At 41.0% G+C, this 16,208-nt stretch overlaps 4 protein-coding genes across 11 annotated transcripts in view; 2 read left to right on the top strand and 2 right to left on the bottom strand.

The window, feature by feature from the left end:
- The first annotated feature begins 2,152 nt into the window (after positions 1-2,152).
- LOC132194009 (B-cell receptor-associated protein 31) lies at positions 2,153-4,604 on the top strand. Of its 4 annotated transcripts, none has more exons than XM_059615035.1 (6): positions 2,153-2,239; positions 2,651-2,754; positions 2,810-2,910; positions 3,607-3,751; positions 3,804-3,973; positions 4,260-4,604. In XM_059615035.1, exons 2-6 carry the CDS (start codon positions 2,663-2,665, stop codon positions 4,400-4,402), a joined length of 651 nt encoding a protein of 216 aa, XP_059471018.1. In that variant the 5' UTR covers positions 2,153-2,239; positions 2,651-2,662; the 3' UTR covers positions 4,403-4,604. The 4 variants fall into 4 exon arrangements, with proteins under 4 accessions (XP_059471018.1, XP_059471020.1, XP_059471019.1 ...); XM_059615037.1 differs by lacking the exon at positions 2,153-2,239 and adding an exon at positions 2,246-2,528; XM_059615036.1 differs by lacking the exon at positions 2,153-2,239 and adding an exon at positions 2,246-2,594.
- A 66-nt stretch (positions 4,605-4,670) lies between these two features.
- LOC132193993 (dynein regulatory complex protein 11) lies at positions 4,671-8,422 on the top strand. Of its 2 annotated transcripts, XM_059615014.1 has the most exons (14): positions 4,671-4,696; positions 4,755-4,845; positions 5,026-5,187; positions 5,243-5,431; positions 5,488-5,751; positions 6,190-6,389; positions 6,463-6,746; positions 6,804-6,952; positions 7,002-7,311; positions 7,367-7,566; positions 7,619-7,816; positions 7,876-8,058; positions 8,107-8,201; positions 8,259-8,422. In XM_059615014.1, the coding sequence occupies exons 1-14, from the start codon at positions 4,686-4,688 to the stop codon at positions 8,380-8,382; spliced, it is 2,460 nt and encodes an 819-aa protein (XP_059470997.1). In that variant the 5' UTR covers positions 4,671-4,685; the 3' UTR covers positions 8,383-8,422. The 2 variants fall into 2 exon arrangements, with proteins under 2 accessions (XP_059470997.1, XP_059470995.1); XM_059615012.1 differs by having other exon boundaries at positions 7,876-8,201.
- Positions 8,423-8,494: 72 nt separating this feature from the next.
- LOC132193994 (nuclear speckle splicing regulatory protein 1-like) lies at positions 8,495-13,804 on the bottom strand. 3 transcript variants are annotated; one of them, XM_059615015.1, is made up of 9 exons: positions 13,678-13,804; positions 12,650-12,819; positions 12,388-12,594; positions 11,658-12,050; positions 10,927-11,386; positions 10,314-10,682; positions 9,857-10,171; positions 8,876-9,277; positions 8,495-8,659 (listed from the first exon to the last, which is right to left on the bottom strand). In XM_059615015.1, exons 1-9 carry the CDS (start codon positions 13,681-13,683, stop codon positions 8,522-8,524), a joined length of 2,460 nt encoding a protein of 819 aa, XP_059470998.1. In that variant the 5' UTR covers positions 13,684-13,804; the 3' UTR covers positions 8,495-8,521. The 3 variants fall into 3 exon arrangements, with proteins under 3 accessions (XP_059470998.1, XP_059470999.1, XP_059471000.1); XM_059615016.1 differs by having other exon boundaries at positions 8,497-8,659; positions 8,876-9,241; XM_059615017.1 differs by having other exon boundaries at positions 8,514-8,652.
- A 97-nt stretch (positions 13,805-13,901) lies between these two features.
- LOC132193992 (nonsense-mediated mRNA decay factor SMG8) overlaps positions 13,902-16,208 on the bottom strand; it is a 45,204-nt gene continuing 42,897 nt past the window's right edge. For both annotated transcript variants that reach the window (XM_059615011.1, XM_059615010.1), the window contains exons 12-14: positions 15,868-16,051; positions 15,359-15,538; positions 13,902-15,095 (exon numbers count right to left, since the gene is read on the bottom strand). In XM_059615011.1, the coding sequence (XP_059470994.1) occupies positions 14,975-15,095; positions 15,359-15,538; positions 15,868-16,051 (485 nt within the window). In that variant the 3' untranslated portion in view covers positions 13,902-14,974. The remainder of the gene's footprint in view (positions 15,096-15,358; positions 15,539-15,867; positions 16,052-16,208) is intronic.

Here is a 16,208-nt window from a genome sequence, read left to right as displayed (position 1 = left end):
GGTGATACTCCTCTCCACCTAGCTGCTGTAAATGGACATAGTGCGGTCGTCAGTTGTCTCTTGGAAAGTAGGGCAGACCCCAAAATAAAAAATGAAAAAACATGGATGCCGTTGCACGAAGCAGCTTACCATGCAAATCTCGAAATTGTTACTGCTTTGGTCCATCATAACGAATCGTTAGTGGAAGAAGTTACAATTGACGGAATTAATATATTTCACTTGTCTGCTCGCAATCCCGATATTCGCGTGCTAGAATATTTTCTTCGCTGTAAGAAAGGGTTGCTGTCGTCATTAGACAAAAATGGTCGGACTGCACTGCATTATTCGTGCTCCTATGGACATTACGACAACATGAAATTGGATAATAGTTTTAATTGCCTTCAAATTAATTCCAGGACGATTGATGAATTAACTCCACTCCACGTTGCATCAGGAAAGAAGAGCCTCAAAGTAATAGAATTACTCGAAAATAATGAAGCCGATCTGAAGGCAAAAGATAAAAACGAATGGAATTGTTTACATTTTGCTGCTCGCTATGGAAATTTAGAAATGGTTAAATATTTGCTAGAAAAAGCTCCAAACTTATACAATTCAAAGACAAAAGTTGGTGCCACGCCATTTTTATTGGCAGCAGGCAATGGTGACATAGAAATCTTCAAACTCTTATTGTTAGTGGAACAAGATAAAGCGAAGGAACGCGAAGATTGGAAAAATAATAAAGATGACCATGGTTTTAATGTATTGCATTACGCATGCAAATTTGGTAATTTGAAAATCGTCAAATACGTTTTGTTCCATGATTACTTCACACTGAATGATACCACTTATGACAATCGTAAAGCCCTGCACATTGCAGCTATGACTGAGCAAACGTCCCTTGTTGAGTGGATTGTCAGTAAAGGTGCCGAGATTCGATCAAAAGACAAAAAGGGATGGACTCCACTTCACTATGCTGCCAGATTCGGAAACATTCAAACGTTGAAGTTTTTGACCAACTGGGATCCTGATGTATTGAAAGACGTGACAAATCGCAAGAGCACTGCTCTTCACTTGGCAGCGAGGAACAAAGATGTGCGACTGTGCAGATATCTCGTTGGTAAAGGTTTACAACCTTCTGCATTAGATGACTATGAACGTGACGCACTTTACTATGCAGTGCAATCTAGATTTTACAAAAGCATTTCGTATCTGAAAAGCTTAACTGCACTTCATAGCGGTACCTTTTTGGAAAACAATGAAGGACAATCTGATGATGACGATACCCACTTAATTTAGCTGAAATTTCTATGGGAAATGAGTTAAAGCTTATTGTTGAATTAATTGATTTCAAATAATGATTCTGCCTGTGTCATAACGCATGAGTCGAAGAATGAAAGTTTGATTACAAAAGATATTGTATTATACTTGGCATAATTGAATGTTTATAAATAAAATAAAAACAAGTGCAGAGTCACCAGATGAAAATAGGGATGTTCAATATAATATTTTGATTTAAATAAATAATCATAAAAATAAATATATTTCCCCCAAAACTGATGCCTTTTTGAATTCATATTACCTTTTGTATTTAAAATGAAAATTCTAAGTTGCTTGCATATCTATTAGAAAACGGTGCAGTAAAATGTCATTATATTATTATTATTATTGTTGTTTTTCCAAATTCATAATATTGAATAATAATAATTATAACATTTATTTTTTTGGAAAAGCATGAAAAGAAATTAAAAGTAAATTTAAACAAAATATTTTTTAAATTTGAGTTTGAATATTGGCGCTGATAATTGTTATAATAAAAAAATTATTTCAGTATTTTACTTCTCTTAAAGTTACAGAAAATTTTAAAAATAGGTAGAAAAGTCATAAATTTTTCTCCATTTATTTAATCAAATTACATAAAAAATCTCTAAATTTCTGTATGCTTATTTTAAATATAACTAAGTTTACTTGATATGAAGGATCATTTTGCGTTACTTATGTGTCCATCAGACGCATTTTTTATTTCCTTCATCTACAATGAGTTTTTATTGCATACTTTTCCACACGTGCCACCATCCTCATATATTTAGCTCGTAATTCACGGCTCCCTTTAGCCCCCGTTTTGCCGCCACGACGTGTTGCCGCGCTTTTTGAAACGACCGACGCGCCATCTGACGGGCGCTACAAGCACTCGCCCCTCCCATTTGCTTTGCTATTTTTGCTTTGTTTTCCGCGTTTTCCGTCGAGGTTGAAAGGCAAAAGCGTGAGTCATCCTAAGTCTTCGGCGTTTCGTCATTATTTGTCCGAATCTGATCGGCCGACGTGGTCTGAATCAGTCGTCCGAGCGACCAACCACCGGTCACGCCGTGTCCTGATCAAAAAGCCGACTCGAAAAGTCGCCGAATCTTCCACTTGAGTCCTTCTCAATTCCTAGAAATCAGAACGTTATTTTTTTTCTCTGGAAAGAGTTCGACCTCTTTCAAAATCATCTCCAGACTTGAATCAACTTTAATTCGAGTCGGACGATAATTAATAATTAACTCCACGAGCAGGTCTGTCATTTTCATTTTTCTGTTCGCAAAAGCGGAATTGAGTGAAAAAAGGGGGCGTGGCCGCTCGTAAAAATAGCCGGCTTTGCTCGTTTTCTATTTTAATAACATTTGGAATTGCGCAGGTTTCGATCAGAATGAGTCTCCAGTGGGCTTTGATCGCCGGATTCCTCTACGTTGAGATCGCCGTCGTCCTGCTGCTCGTCCTGCCCTTGATTTCCGCCCGAAGGTTTTTTTACCGTTCAATCAAATCTTTGTTCGGATTCATAAATTTTCAATTGCAGATGGCAATCCTTCTTCAAGTCGAGGTTTCTGCAAAGCCTCAGCAACCAGGCGCACTTGTACTTCCTCATCCTGCTGGCCATCCTGGTCTTGTTCTTCCTCGGTAAGAATTCTTAAAGAAAATTTCACTTCGGGACTTAAAACAAAAGTTTTTAAAACATAAAAGGAATATTTATGCAATAAAAGATAAATACTTTCCGAGTTGGTACAAAATATAATCAATTTTGATGTTGATCAGTTCAATATACTGTTGGTTAGCCTGCTAAAATTAAATAAATCAATAATTCTTAAGGGACGGTTGTACATATTTGCGTTGACCTTGACATTTTGGTCACCAATTGATTCCTCGTAACCTGACCTTTCCAATGATGTGTCACACTTCATGTTTAAAATCCGATGTAAATTTAGTGGTGGGGGAACCGTTCGGACCAATCAGATTGCTTGATTCCTAAAATCGTCGTTTTCTTTTCAAATTTATGGATGACATTAACCTATTAGGTCATGAATCGTTTATACTTGACTCTGGCTTTGTCATAACACCTATTTTTACCAGGTTCACCAAGCGCATTTTGATTTCAACTCCCAATTTAAGAAGGAAAAGTTGATTTTCTAAATTTCTATGAAATTTTGATCAAATTTTATCTTTTCCAAAAAATCTAGTGTAAATTTGGATGGGGTTTTTCAAAACCAATCAGATTACTTTAAATTAAATAAATTACATATCCATATTTTCATTGAAAGCCCAAATTTTTAACAAAATAATATTAAATTTTGCAAATTTTGAACTATTTTTTTGCAGATGCTATTCGTGAGATGCGCAAGTACTCAGACAAGGAGCACATGGCCGACCACCAGCACCTGGACGCAGAGATGCAGTCGACGATGCGCCTCTTCAGGGCCCAACGCAACTTCTACATCTCGGGCTTTGCCCTCTTCCTCAGCCTGTCAGTTTCGCTTCTTTTTTTTTCATTTAAATTAAAATGATTCGCTCTTCAGGGTGATCCGCCGTCTGGTGACCTTGATCTCGACCCAGGCCATGCTGGAAGCCAACTCTGAGGCGTCGATGAAGCAGGCCCAGTCGGCCACCCAGGCGGCCAAGCAGATGATGACCTTGCCCAAGGAGGAGGTCCAGGAACTCAACAACCAGATCAACGAGCTCAGGAAAAGTTAGAATGAAATTTAAAGTTTAATTAATGATGGGATCCGGATAGTTCGAGAGGTCGAATTCTTTAAAATTGTCACTTTGACTTTAAAATTTGTGGTCACCAGTAGGTTTTGACCTTCCTTGAAATTTATTTACTCTAAAGAATTATGAAGTTTGTAAAACTTTGAGGAAAATTTGGGAATTTCTTTATTCATATAAACTAAATTATCATTCTCAAATGAATATCTTTTGGTTTAAAAATTTATTTGATTTTGATCTCTAATTTTTTATTTTGAATTTGAATTCAGCTCTAGAAAAGGAGAAGAAGGACAAGGAGGCGGTTCTGAGGCAGAGCGAAAACCTGTCCGAGGAGTATGACCGTGTCTGCAAGTTGAACACTAGTTTGGAGAAGAAACTGGCCGCCGAGGCCCCCTCCAAGAAGGACGACTGAAATTCTAATAATATTAGCTCCTGGCGGATCCAAATGATTTCGCTGGAGATTTTTTTCTTCGTGTTTATTCGAACCTGGGTTAAATTATGCTTTCTATGGTAATGTTTAAGGATTTCAAATTCCTGCCATAATATTTCTTTGCACTGTTGAATAATGTGACTTGCTTTTTATTAAAAAAAAATTCATAAATTATTGAATTTAACTCTTGATATTTCTTTGAAATTGTTGCCATGGCAACGCCAATCAAAGTGTTTGGACGCTTCGGTAGTTTGTACACGAAAATATGTCTCATCAGTAAGTAGATCACCTTAAATTATTGGTAAATTAAACCTGATTTAATTATTTTTTAAAGGTATTATCAGAAGGTTTGGGCAGAGGCGGTCAATGTGCTCAACACAGCCTCAAGTCTCGATGCCATTTTGCAGTCTGCGAAACCGGAGAGGGTAATTCTTTTATAAACGATTTGTCTGAATTAAAATTATGACAAATAAAAGTTTTTGTCCCAAATAATCATTATTTCAGCTAATATTATTAAAGAAATTAACCCTACGTTGAATTTTTTTTTTAAATCACGTTTATTGTAATAAAAAAAACTCAATTTTTGATAATATCTTTTTAAATAGGATAAGAAGCTGAGCCACACCATCGTGTCCGGTTTGTACGCCAAGTATGCGTTGGTGTTGAAGAAACTGGACGCTTGTTTCGACCAGACTGTGCAGCCGCAGAAACGCATCATGATCAGGAAACTGCTCGACGCCACCATCGGCCGCCTCATCGAAGTCAAAGTACCAAATTTTCAGTTTTAAATCACCAGAAAATTAAAATTTTAGATGAATTTAGCATGAAATGGTGAATCTGGACCTGTCCGAGTTCAGCAACATGGGCGGCGCTATTGCCGAGCTGCAGGTGCTGCCGTCGGACGTTGAAGAAGTGGTCCCGAAATATTACAAGGCGCAGCGAATGCGCGAAATCACAGAGAGAAAGGCTCATCTCAACTCCATTCTTAAAAAACTGGGCATTTTTGACGAGGTAAAGACTTAAAATAAATTTATGTCTTGTAAAGCCAAATATTTGCTTTTTTGCAGAAGCACAAGGCGTTGGTTTTAACTGAGGACGAGGCGATTCGGCTGATCCAGACCCACGAAAGGGCCAGACAGGGTCGCCTGCGCGCCAAACTGATGCGCGAACTCACCCTTATCAAGAACAAAATGCGTCCAGCGGCGGCGACGAATGAAAAGATCAAAACCGCGGAAGAGGCGGCCCTCGTCCTGCAGAAAACCTGGCGAGGCCTCCAGTCACGCCGAGCCACCAAAAGCAAGAAAATCGCCGAAATGATCCTCATCGGAATGGTAAAAAAAAAACTATAATTTTTGTGCTACAGACGATAGGTTTAAAAAGTTAGCAACCAAACCTCTCATTTTGAAAAAAAAATTGAATACAAAATAAATAAATAAAAACTTTGGCTAATTTTGTATTAAATTTTATTACTAAATTTAAGTTTTTTTTTTTAATTTTCAGATTCCAATATATAATAGAAAAATAGTAAATAGTTCTTTTAAAGGCAATTCCAACGATATCCTGGAAAGGCACTTTGTTTAAAACAGTATTTGATATAAAAACGCATTTGAAATTAAGCCTGACCGCCATTTTGAAAAAATGGCCGCCTTGTCGGAACAAAATTGTTGCATATTTTGGCCAATTTTGCAGCAAAATTGCTGTTCCAGCATATCATTGGAATCGTCTCAGCGTGGCCAATCAGAATATGACATTGCATTTCTTGTTTTCAGCAACAGCCGGTTGTGGTTGAGGAGAGGCAGCGGAGGCGGGCTTTGGAGGTGGAGGAAATGAGGCGGCAAATGCAGGTCGTGTACAGGGAGCGTTTCCAGAAGGCCATGGTAGAGGAGCGGCTGCGCGTCGAGCAGTTGCAGACCCTCAAGTTGACCAGGCAGATTGCCAGCGAGGTGCGAAACTGGTTCATGGACTACAAGTAAAGTGCCCCTGTCTGCCGAGACACAAAAGGTTGTCTAAGTTCTAAGTTTTCATTTTTTTTTTTCAATCAGGAACGGAACGGGCAAGTTCCCCGAGCTGCCCACTGAGGAGATGGGTGGGTCGGCCATATTGTTTGGAGGGGGTGGCGACCTCGAGCAGGGGGTGGCCGAGAGTGAGGCGAGCAAGTCGACGGTGGCCTCGACCAAGGAGGGGAAGTCGAAAAAGGACAAGGGGAAGAAGGCCAAGGAGAAGGAAAGCAAAAAGGCAAAGGACGCAATGGACGACGACCCTGGCTTCAAAATGCAACCCTCAAACTTCCTCCCCTCCATCCTCTCCGGCAACACCGAGTTTGATGGTCTTTATTAATTTATATTAAGTTTTTGAGCAAAAAAAATGTTTAAATTTTATATAGAAATTTGGAGAGGGAAAAACGAGGTGGACAACCCTTTGCAGCACCACTACATGGACATGATCGAGAACGAAAAGCAGCAGGAGGTGGAGCGGGAGGTGCGCAGGGTGGTCGACGAGGCCCTCAGGGTCGAATTGGAACTCTTGAAAGCGGTCAGTTGAAGAAATATTGAATTTTTTAAATTTTAACTGAAAAAATCAGGCTCTAGATCGTGACAGGGCAAATCGGGGGAAGAAGGTGAAAAAGGGTGGCAAGAAAAAAGGGCGCAAGGGTGGAAAGAAGGGCAAGAAGAAGCGCGAGAAGGACCTGACGCCCGATAGGACGACGGACTCGCTGTTCGAGGAGTTGGTCACTCAGGGCATCATCAGGTACTACCCTGACACGCCCCTGTCCAACTTTTTCGGCGACTGCGCCCTGGCAATGCACGAGCAGAAGAAACAGGGCAAGGAACCTTCGCCAGGGTTGGGCGACGTCCGCAGACTCATCAACGAGTACTGCATCCTGCCCCTTGGTATTTCAAAACCTGATTTCAAAATATTTGGAGATAATTTAAGTAATTTTTGAAGGTTCAAAGGAAATTCATCAGGCATCGCCTCTAGTCCGCTCCGTGCTTCTCACGGGCCCCACCGGAAGCGGAAAAGACCTGATTGTCCAAACGGTTTGCTCCGAGTTGGGTGCCGTTCTTTTCGACCTGACGCCCACCAACCTTGCTGGCAATTACCCTGGCAAGGCTGGACTGACCATGCTCGTCCACCTCATCAACAAAGTTGGTTTCAAAATTTATGAAAAAGAAACTTAAATTGTAAAAATTTGTTCAGGTTTCTCGATTGGTGCAGCCGTCAGTGCTGTACATGGACATGGCCGAGAAGCCGTTCATGAAAAAGGTGCCCAAGCAGGACAAATCTGACCCGAAACGGTTGAAGAAGGACCTTCCGAAGATCGTCAAGGGCATCGGCCCGGACGACCAGATCATTCTGATCGGCTGCTCAAACAACCCCTGGGAGTGCGACCAAAAAGTACAAAATTGACAAATCAAATTTTTTTTAAAGACCAATTGATAAAAACTACAATCTAGGCCCTGACGCAGACCTTCAACAAGATCATCGTGTTGCCCAAGCCAGACTACGGGTCTCTGTCGGCAATGTGGCGCCACCGGTTGATGCAGTTCCCAGCCGTCAGCCGCCAGTTCAACACTGGCGTCATGGCCAAGCTGTGTGACGGATACGCCATGGGCACCGTCGTCAAGGTCATCAATGAGGTGATCAAAGTCATTGAAGTTAAGAGCAAAAACTTGAAAGAATTTCAGGTGATGACCTGCAAAAGAGTGCTTCAGCTGAAGACGCAGCCCCTGACGCACGCCGAGTTCATCAACTGCCTGGCCAAATACGATCCAATTTTCAGGTTTTGAATTCCTCAAAATCATATTTTAATTGAATTTATTATTTAAATTTTGTTCAGGGAGGAGGAGGAATGCTACTCTCAGTGGTACGCGAAAACTCCGCTGGGCAAGAAAAAGATTCGAGCTCTGGAACTGGAGGAGGAGATGAAGGCCGAGAAGGAAAAGCGGAAGAAGAAAAAGTAGAAAAATGTAATTTTTATAAGGTTTATAAATCAAATCAAGACTTTAATTTAAAAAAATAAGCTCCGCTTTTATTTCGACTCTTGTTTATTTCTAGATCTAAATTAATGAGGTTTTAGTTTATTTGGTATAGGATTTATTTTCAGCCTGCCCGGACGGCGCGGTCGAACTCGGCCTCGAAGTCTGACCGTTCCAGCATGTAATCTGGAAGGGACATTCCGAGCCGCTTGTCGTACCTCACACGCGTCTCGGCGCTGAACTGTCCCTCTTCATCTGCAATCTGACCAAAATCAATACTCAAATAATCTATTTTTTCAAATACAAGACACGGGAAAATTGAAAAGGCTTTCTTGATTTAATTTTGATTAACAAATCAAGTGAAGTTTTTAAGCTTTTGAATGCAGAGCTTTTTATTTTTTACATATGAAGTTGATGAAACTTAAATTTGGCTAAAAAATAAAAGGATTTTAACGAAATAAGATCAATTTTATCGAACCTTCGACTCCTCAGGTGCAGGTGTGGTCTCCTTCTTGTCCTGCTTCTTCTCCTCCGCAGGTTTTCTGACGCGTCGCTCCTTCAGCTCGGCAGCCTCTGCCTTTGTCGGCTCCTCCTTTTTGGGCCTCCTCCTGCGTCCCTCCTGATTTGCCTTTTTCCCTTCCCCCTGCTCAGGTTTCCTCTGCCTCGGCCTGCGCTCGGTCGTGGGCGGTCCCTCGGCCTGCACGGTCACGACCTCAGTGGTGCTGCTGGTCACCGCGTCCGGTCTGCGGCGCCTCACTCGCGTCTCCTTCAACGAAGTGCCCGAAACCCTCTGTCCTGACGAGGGACGCCGGCGCCGCCGCTGCTCAGCACCAGAACTACGAACCTGCGTTTTGGGTACAGTGTCAGCTACGCGCCCAGTCTACCGTTTGTGCAAAATTAATCTTAAATAAATACCTAAAATTTAAAATGTATTTACAAAATTAACGCAGAGGATCAGAAACTAAAATTTACAAACTACGAAAATTAACTTTTTCGGTGGAGAGTTTATTTCTACATCAGTGAAAATACACCAGTGCGATAATGTAATAATTGCTTAATTTAACATAAAATCATATTCACATCAACACACACTATTAACATAAAATTTTACAAGTTATTTAATCGGTTAGTAACAAAACAGAGAGATCATGCATCAATATAATTACTTAATTTAATTCGGCATGTAAATCTCAACTAAGGGAGGAGCCAGTCGGCCCCAGGGGGATGAAGGGTGGTGCCGAGGAACTGACCAGGAATCGAACCGAGCTCCTCTGCTTCAAAAGTGGTTGAAATTGGACTGGAAGGGAACTAAAAAAAGTTTACAGAAAAGCAAACACCAAAGATAAAAAAAAGGTTTTTTAGATTTGGATAGGTTTTGGAGGCCCTTAAAAATCTTGACTCATGCACACCGCCGCCACCTGGAGGTTAATTGTCTCTCTTTCTCGCACTACTACTGTACCTGCTTCTGGTCGACCGACTGCTCTTGCTTTTTGGGTTCGGCGGCGGCTTGTTTTGGCTGAAGTTTGTTCTCCTTGCGGTCCGAGTAGGCCGTCTGGTGGGCGGCGGGCTGGCTGCTCGCCACGTACATGCACTCCTCCTGCTTGGTGCCCGAGTCGTCGATGCACTGCCAGCAGGTCATCTGCTTGCGCTGCACCTGCGTGCAGTTGGTGCGGTCCTTGCCCAGGAAGTCGCCCATCGCCTTCTTCAACTCCTCGCTCGGCTGCGCGACGAACGTGTCCGGCAACTCTTCTTCCGTCGTCGAGTACTCGCGCACCTGAAAACATTCAAAAGCATTTGTTCAGATTGGCTGTGAGGAGAGGATTCCAACGATAGGTCACAAGGCCAGCTTCGGTTCAAAATTATGTAAAATGGACAGCCGCCATTTTTTCAAAATGTCCGCCGGTAAATCATTTTACCTGCGGAGCGTTGTTTTTCCTCCTCTGCTGCTCCTTCTGGTTCTTGGGCGCCTCGACGGCCTGAGGCTTGGGGGCGTTGCCCTCGGCCGGCTTGTCGTCCTCGCCGCCGTAGCTGGAGGACTCGTAGTAGGTCTTGAGCGGGTCGTCCACCGTCTTGGAGAAGGAGAACTCGGTGGGCGAGTAGAACTCGTAGGCAGGCTTGTGCACGCTCTTGGGCTCAGTCTTGGTCTCCTTCTTGTACGCGAACACCACCGGCTTGTCCGTGCTCTCGTACGAGTACAGCTTGGTCGGCTGCTTCTTCTTTGATGAATAGACGTAGTCGTTCGGGCTGGACGCGTAGTCCTTCTTCTGCTGGCTCGGAGATGCTTCCTGAAACACAAATTAGATCAACAATTGAATAATATGCTTAATTTGCTTAATGTGACACAGCTAACAATAAGTTAGCTTTGTAGGATTTACTGGTGCTAACTTATTGTTAGCCCAATTGATTATACTTTAGATTTCCCTGTCAATTTTTATCAACAATCATTTAATTTTTAAATCTTTCAAAAGATTCGGATCAAAAGAACTTGGTTAAGAAATAAATTAGAGGCTATAATCATTATCTCATTACCTTGGTTTCGTAGTAAAGGTCGACTGGAGGGTCAGTGGTGTGGTAGGAGTGGCTCTTGGAAGGTTGTTTCTTGAAGCTCTTGAAGTGGTACTCGGTGGGTTTTCCCGCGTACTCGTCTGACCCTTCGGCCTCCTCCTCCTCGTCATCATCCCCTTCCTCCGAAGCCACCTCCTTCTTTGAGTTGTGCTGCTCCGAAGGGTGACCTGAGTAGCCGTCCTCGTCCGACCCTTCCTCCTCAGAGGAGGCCTTCTTGCCCTTGGACGACTCCTTCTCGCCGTAGCTTGAGTAGCGGTGCTCCGACGGCTGCTTTTCCTCTCCCTCTTCCTTCTTCGCCTTCTTGTCTCCGTCGGGCACCTGACGCAGGGCCTTCAGGTACGAAGGGGAGGGTTGGTAATAGTCGCTCTTGGGGTGGTTCACCGGAATTCGCGCCTTTTCGTAGCTGGACTCGGGAACCTCATATCTGAAAGATATAAAAATTTGGAGAAATGGCCGCTACCTCCTGGCCGCTATACCCTGAATTTTCAATCAGGTTTAAGGTACCCTTCCAACATATCTATGAACTCGTCTCAACGATTCCTATAAAAATCTATATGTATCTAAACTGTTATAGACACCATCTTGGAAAAATGGCCGCCACCCTGTTTCTTATCACGTTTAAAAGTACCCTTCCAGCATATCCTTGAACTCGTCTCGACAAATCCTATCAAAATTTGTGTTCTTTTCAGACTTACCGGTAGTTGGTGTTGGAACTGGAGAAGTCGGGGCCGTCGTAAGCGAACTTTCCGACGGAGGAGGAGGCGGCGAGGTACTCGCTGCTCGGCTCAAAGAAGCTGTCCCTGATCTCCTTTTCGATCTTGGACTCTTCGCGGTCGCCGTCCTGGGCCACGTCGTCCCAGTCGAATTTGAAGTGCTTGGGTTTCTCGTTGCTGCTCGAGGTCTTTTCGTGCGACACGAAGAAGGCCTTGTTGCCGGGGTCGGTGCCGTACGAGCACTTCTGGTAGAAGCCGCCCTTCTGCAGGTCCTCGCACTTGTAGCAAGTCATCGTTTTGTCGACCGCCGCGCGCCGGAACCGACCTCGGTACACGTCGTCGGCGCTCACCGGCTTCGTGTCAACTTTTACGCATCTGAATTAAGAACCACACAAAAGGAAATAATAATTAGACAAAATTAGATGGATATTTTTACAAAGTTTCTAATTTCTTAGCTAATTTTCCGTCTAATTAAAATTTAAAATCGTTGAAAATTCATGGTTTAGACAATTTTAAACAAAACTTCAATGAAAATTTTTTTTACTTTTCTTTTTGTTAAATCGACATTAAAAAAAACTTTTTTTTTCTTTTAATTTATATTTAAAGAGCCAATTTGGGGGATTTTAAACAAAGAAATATTCTATTTAGATGCTAAAATGGTGGAATTTCCTACCATATTTATAATTATTAAAAATATTGTGAAAATATTGACCTGATTTTTTCCTCAGGGTCGGTGTTTTTTTCCTCCTTGTGCTCGACCTGTTCGGTGGCGTCAAAGATCGGTTTTGGCGCCGGAATGCTCTTGGCCTCCGAGTGGTACTGCGACTTTCCGCTCGGTCTTTTGGACTCCGAAGGTCGCTTGAAGAACGACCCGAATTCGTCCTCCGAGTCAAAAGATTCTTTTTTCTCGTCCCTGGAACTAATTTTTGAACAAAAATAATTTAAACAATTAAATTAATGAAAAAAAATTCTACCTTTTTGGTTCGCTGGCCGATTTGTAGAATTCGAACTCCTCGGGACGGGGCGGCTCAAGGACGGCGTCAGAGTTTTTGTAGCGTTCGTAGTTGTCGGCGTAGCGTCGCGGGTACTGCCGCAGCGAACTGACCGAAACGGCCAGCAGGACCACCAACGTGGCCGCTAAAATCTAGGACAAAAAAAAAATGCAATTTTGAAATATAAATTAAATTTTAATAAAAAATACAAGAAAATCAGTTAAATAAATTGATTTCCTAGTTGAAAAATTATTTTCAGAGGTAAGAAGATTGGAAAAAAATAATATATGCTTCATTTTTAAAATTTGATAAACAATAATTTTAAGTAATCGTGTTTTTTTTGTAATTGAATAATCAGGCTAGATTTTCATTTTGAATTAAACATTGCTTTCCAAGTAATTATATAAAATTGAAAGTATTTTCTTTTAATACATACATTAAACTGTAGATTTAAAAGTTAAAATAGCTAATTTTGGAAATTTTTATAATAATTCATCGATTTAATGATTAAAACATTTAAAACTATAAATTTAAAATAGGAAATTGTTAAAATAGTTGACATTAATTGTTACACAATAAATTCTTTCAAATTATTTCCCCAAAGCAAGATTTCATTGTGTGAATTATATAAAAGAAGTTGCAGCGCCGAATTGTGTGTTTCTTTTGACAGAGCTTTGGAGCGGCGGAAAATCGAGTGCGTGTGAATCAGAATAAGACAATCGATTGTTTTTTGCCGTTTCGCTTTCGTTAATCAGCCAGCGTGGCTTATCAGGTCGGTCGCGCCTTTTGTGCCGCTTCAAGCTCCATCGGCCCTTGATCGGCCCCGCGCCAACACTTTCACTATATCCGACAACACTAAATTATTTTGCTGAATACTTGCAAAACTTTAATTAAATTTAATAAAAAATTAAAAATAATGCAATTAAAAAAACTTAGTAAATTTTAATTTAAAAGTTTAAATAAATAATTAAAAAAATTATCATTGGAATAAGAAAATACTTTAGACTTACGTTCATGTTGCCAAATTTGGAGCCTCTCCGCCTTTTGAGATCAATTGTGTGGTTTTCGAGATGAGGCTGGCGCCAAAATGAAGCTCTCGCCCCGCCAACCTGCTTTATAACCCGAGCGCCCCGCCAGGTTCGATCGAACGCGAAAAACAAACGCTCGGACGCTTCCAGCTTTCAGGTTGTGTCACTCGGCGACGAGGACCATTCAAAATAAATCTTCATTCAAATCGGGAAGCAATAAATTTTATTAATTTATTCCAAATCAAAATATTTGATTGAATAAATCGGAGTTTCTCAGGGTCAAAAAGGGTCTTTTTCGTAACAAATTCAATTTTTATAGAAAGAAATTTTGTCTAAAATGGATTAAATCACGTATTCAACTCTTCAGGGTGAGTTCAGGGTCGTTCTCTGGGTATTGATATACATTTTCATGGGTGTCAAAATATAGGTTTTTGAGTGTGCCGATCTCAAATTTGAAATCATTTATACCTTAGGAAGATAACAAGTCAACAATTGATAATTACAAATAATTTAATATTTAGAGAAATAGAAAAGTAACAAAATTTTGCTCAATTTTACAAATTATCATGAAAAATGAATAAATTTTCTCGAATAAATTTTCATAATTTATGTTTTTATCGCAGAAATAATTCTCTCCTGATTGATGAAGTGCGCATTTGTTATTATTTTTTTGCGGATTTGGTGGCAGTGCCGATCGATTCAAGAAACGCTTTCTCGCGATTACTCGTCTCGTTTGCACAAAGGCGCACCTTCCGCACCAGGCAGGCGACTCGACCCGCTGAGACAAAAACGCCATCGAGGAAGTCGCGACTAATTGATTGCCGAGGCACATCAGCTTTCTTACGCAACACTTTCCAAGACAAAAAAGTAATAAAAATAATCGATTTTATTTCCGGAAATAAATCTTTTTCCATTAATTAATGGATGATCTTTTTAAATTGATCTATTTTTAATTAAATTCTGTTGATATGTTGGAGTTCATTCAACTTCAACAGGAACAAAAAGCGCGACTTCCAAAGGATCTCTCTGTCGCTTTTTTCGTTGGCTAAAGTTGCGTCACTTCCAATAAAAAATTTATTTGTCAACAAACCCGCCATTAATATAAGATCTATAAATTTCTTATAAAAGGGATTTTTTTCGTGTAAATATATGGAAATTTTTTCTCCGTTCAATTCATTAAAAAATTTGAATCAAAAAATTTACTGGCCACAACGTGGTAAACAAATCTAATGTATTAACTTGATCACGAATTTAGAGTTTTTATAAAAAAAAAACCATTTTAGAAGTTGGTTGGCGGAGCTTGGACGATTCCGTAGCAGCCTGCGAGGAGGCGGCCGAAATTCAGCGGAACTGGCTCCTTTGGGGCCCTATACAAATTCTGCTCAGCCATGTATACAAATCTGAATCAACAACAGTCAAGGAAAATAATAATTCAAGTGAAAAATAAATACATAATTTTACTCAATTCTAAAACCAATCTTTTAACAAATAATGAAGAAAATTCTCAAAATGGGATGAAATAATCACTTTGATAATTGCTTGACTTATTTTTTTTTCTCATGAGACAAAAATTAAATTGAATTTTAGTAAAGAAATTTGAAAAAAATTATTGGTCTTGAAAATCGCCGCACCACTTTTTGCTTATGATTGTATGAAAGGATACGGGAGTCTGAGAATCCAGTAGGCGCTCTGCGAGAGTTTGAGGGGTTCGTTGAGTCCAACGACGAAAAGGGGGCAAGGGTCGGGCGCTGGTTGCACCTTCGGGTTCAGGGTAATGTGCACCGGCGCCTTCGGGGTCACCACGTGGATCCGCATCAGCTGCGCCAGCAAAGGTTTCGAGTTCCTGCAAAACAAATCTCAAATTTAAAGCTTTTATAAAAAAAATTTAGAAAAATTTCTAAAAAATTTGTTTCCCAGGGTTAACAATGTCAAATTCAATTAGTCCTTGCTGAGAGCTTTGCAAAGATATGCTGGAAGGCTACTTTCACATCAAGACCTGCTAATTAAGACAGCCGCCATTTTGAACAAAGATGGCGGCCGTTCCGAAAACTGCATTTATCTCCTTATCTTTGAGCGAATTCATCAAACCTGCACATAATTGAGATCGTCTCGTTCAGGGCTATCAGAATTTTTAAGAAACAAATTTGAACCCGACCACCTTTAACAACTCACATTTTGCAGGGACAGAGGCAGTAGAGGGGCATGTCACTCGAAGCGACCTTGGCTCCGGTTTCCTTGACTATTCCGGATCCTGAGGCCTTGAGCATTTTGTCCGGGCTGGACAGCATGAATCTGTGACCCCTGGGACATTCGTACTCGATGCCCAGGAAAATCTTCACCGAAAATTCAATGTGGTCTGAAACAAAAGCCAACATTTTTAATGACAACAATATATATGTTGTTGACCGAACGCCATGAGTGGTCTGAATGCATTCAGACCAAGCGCTTTTAGACCGAATGCATTCGGACCAAGACTCTTTGGTCCGAATGCATTCGGACAACTCATGGCGTTA

The sequence above is a fragment of the Neocloeon triangulifer genome, unplaced genomic scaffold, assembly GCF_031216515.1.
Source record: "Neocloeon triangulifer isolate White Clay Creek 2 clone unplaced genomic scaffold, ASM3121651v1 ptg000005l, whole genome shotgun sequence".
Taxonomy (NCBI): domain Eukaryota; kingdom Metazoa; phylum Arthropoda; class Insecta; order Ephemeroptera; family Baetidae; genus Neocloeon; species Neocloeon triangulifer.
Note: the sequence above shows the minus strand (reverse complement) of the source record. Positions and strands in the feature narration are given on the sequence as shown.

What these genes read in the sequence shown, in the direction of transcription:
- LOC132194009 (XM_059615035.1), top strand. Translation starts at nt 2,663, where the DNA reads ATGAGTCTCCAGTGGGCTTTGATCGCCGGATTCCTCTACGTTGAGATC. An exon ending in CCTGGTCTTGTTCTTCCTCG is followed by an intron (nt 2,911 to 3,606) that starts GTAAGAATTCTT and finishes ATTTTTTTGCAG; the next exon opens with ATGCTATTCGTGAGATGCGC. An exon ending in GATCAACGAGCTCAGGAAAA is followed by an intron (nt 3,974 to 4,259) that starts GTTAGAATGAAA and finishes ATTTGAATTCAG; the next exon opens with CTCTAGAAAAGGAGAAGAAG.
- LOC132193994 (XM_059615015.1), bottom strand. An exon ending in GACCCTGAGGAAAAAATCAG is followed by an intron (nt 12,051 to 12,387) that starts GTCAATATTTTC and finishes TTCTTAATTCAG; the next exon opens with ATGCGTAAAAGTTGACACGA. An exon ending in CTGCACCTGAGGAGTCGAAG is followed by an intron (nt 8,660 to 8,875) that starts GTTCGATAAAAT and finishes GATTTTGGTCAG; the next exon opens with ATTGCAGATGAAGAGGGACA.
- LOC132193993 (XM_059615012.1), top strand. An exon ending in CGGCAACACCGAGTTTGATG is followed by an intron (nt 6,747 to 6,803) that starts GTCTTTATTAAT and finishes AATTTTATATAG; the next exon opens with AAATTTGGAGAGGGAAAAAC. An exon ending in CCTGGGAGTGCGACCAAAAA is followed by an intron (nt 7,817 to 7,875) that starts GTACAAAATTGA and finishes ACTACAATCTAG; the next exon opens with GCCCTGACGCAGACCTTCAA.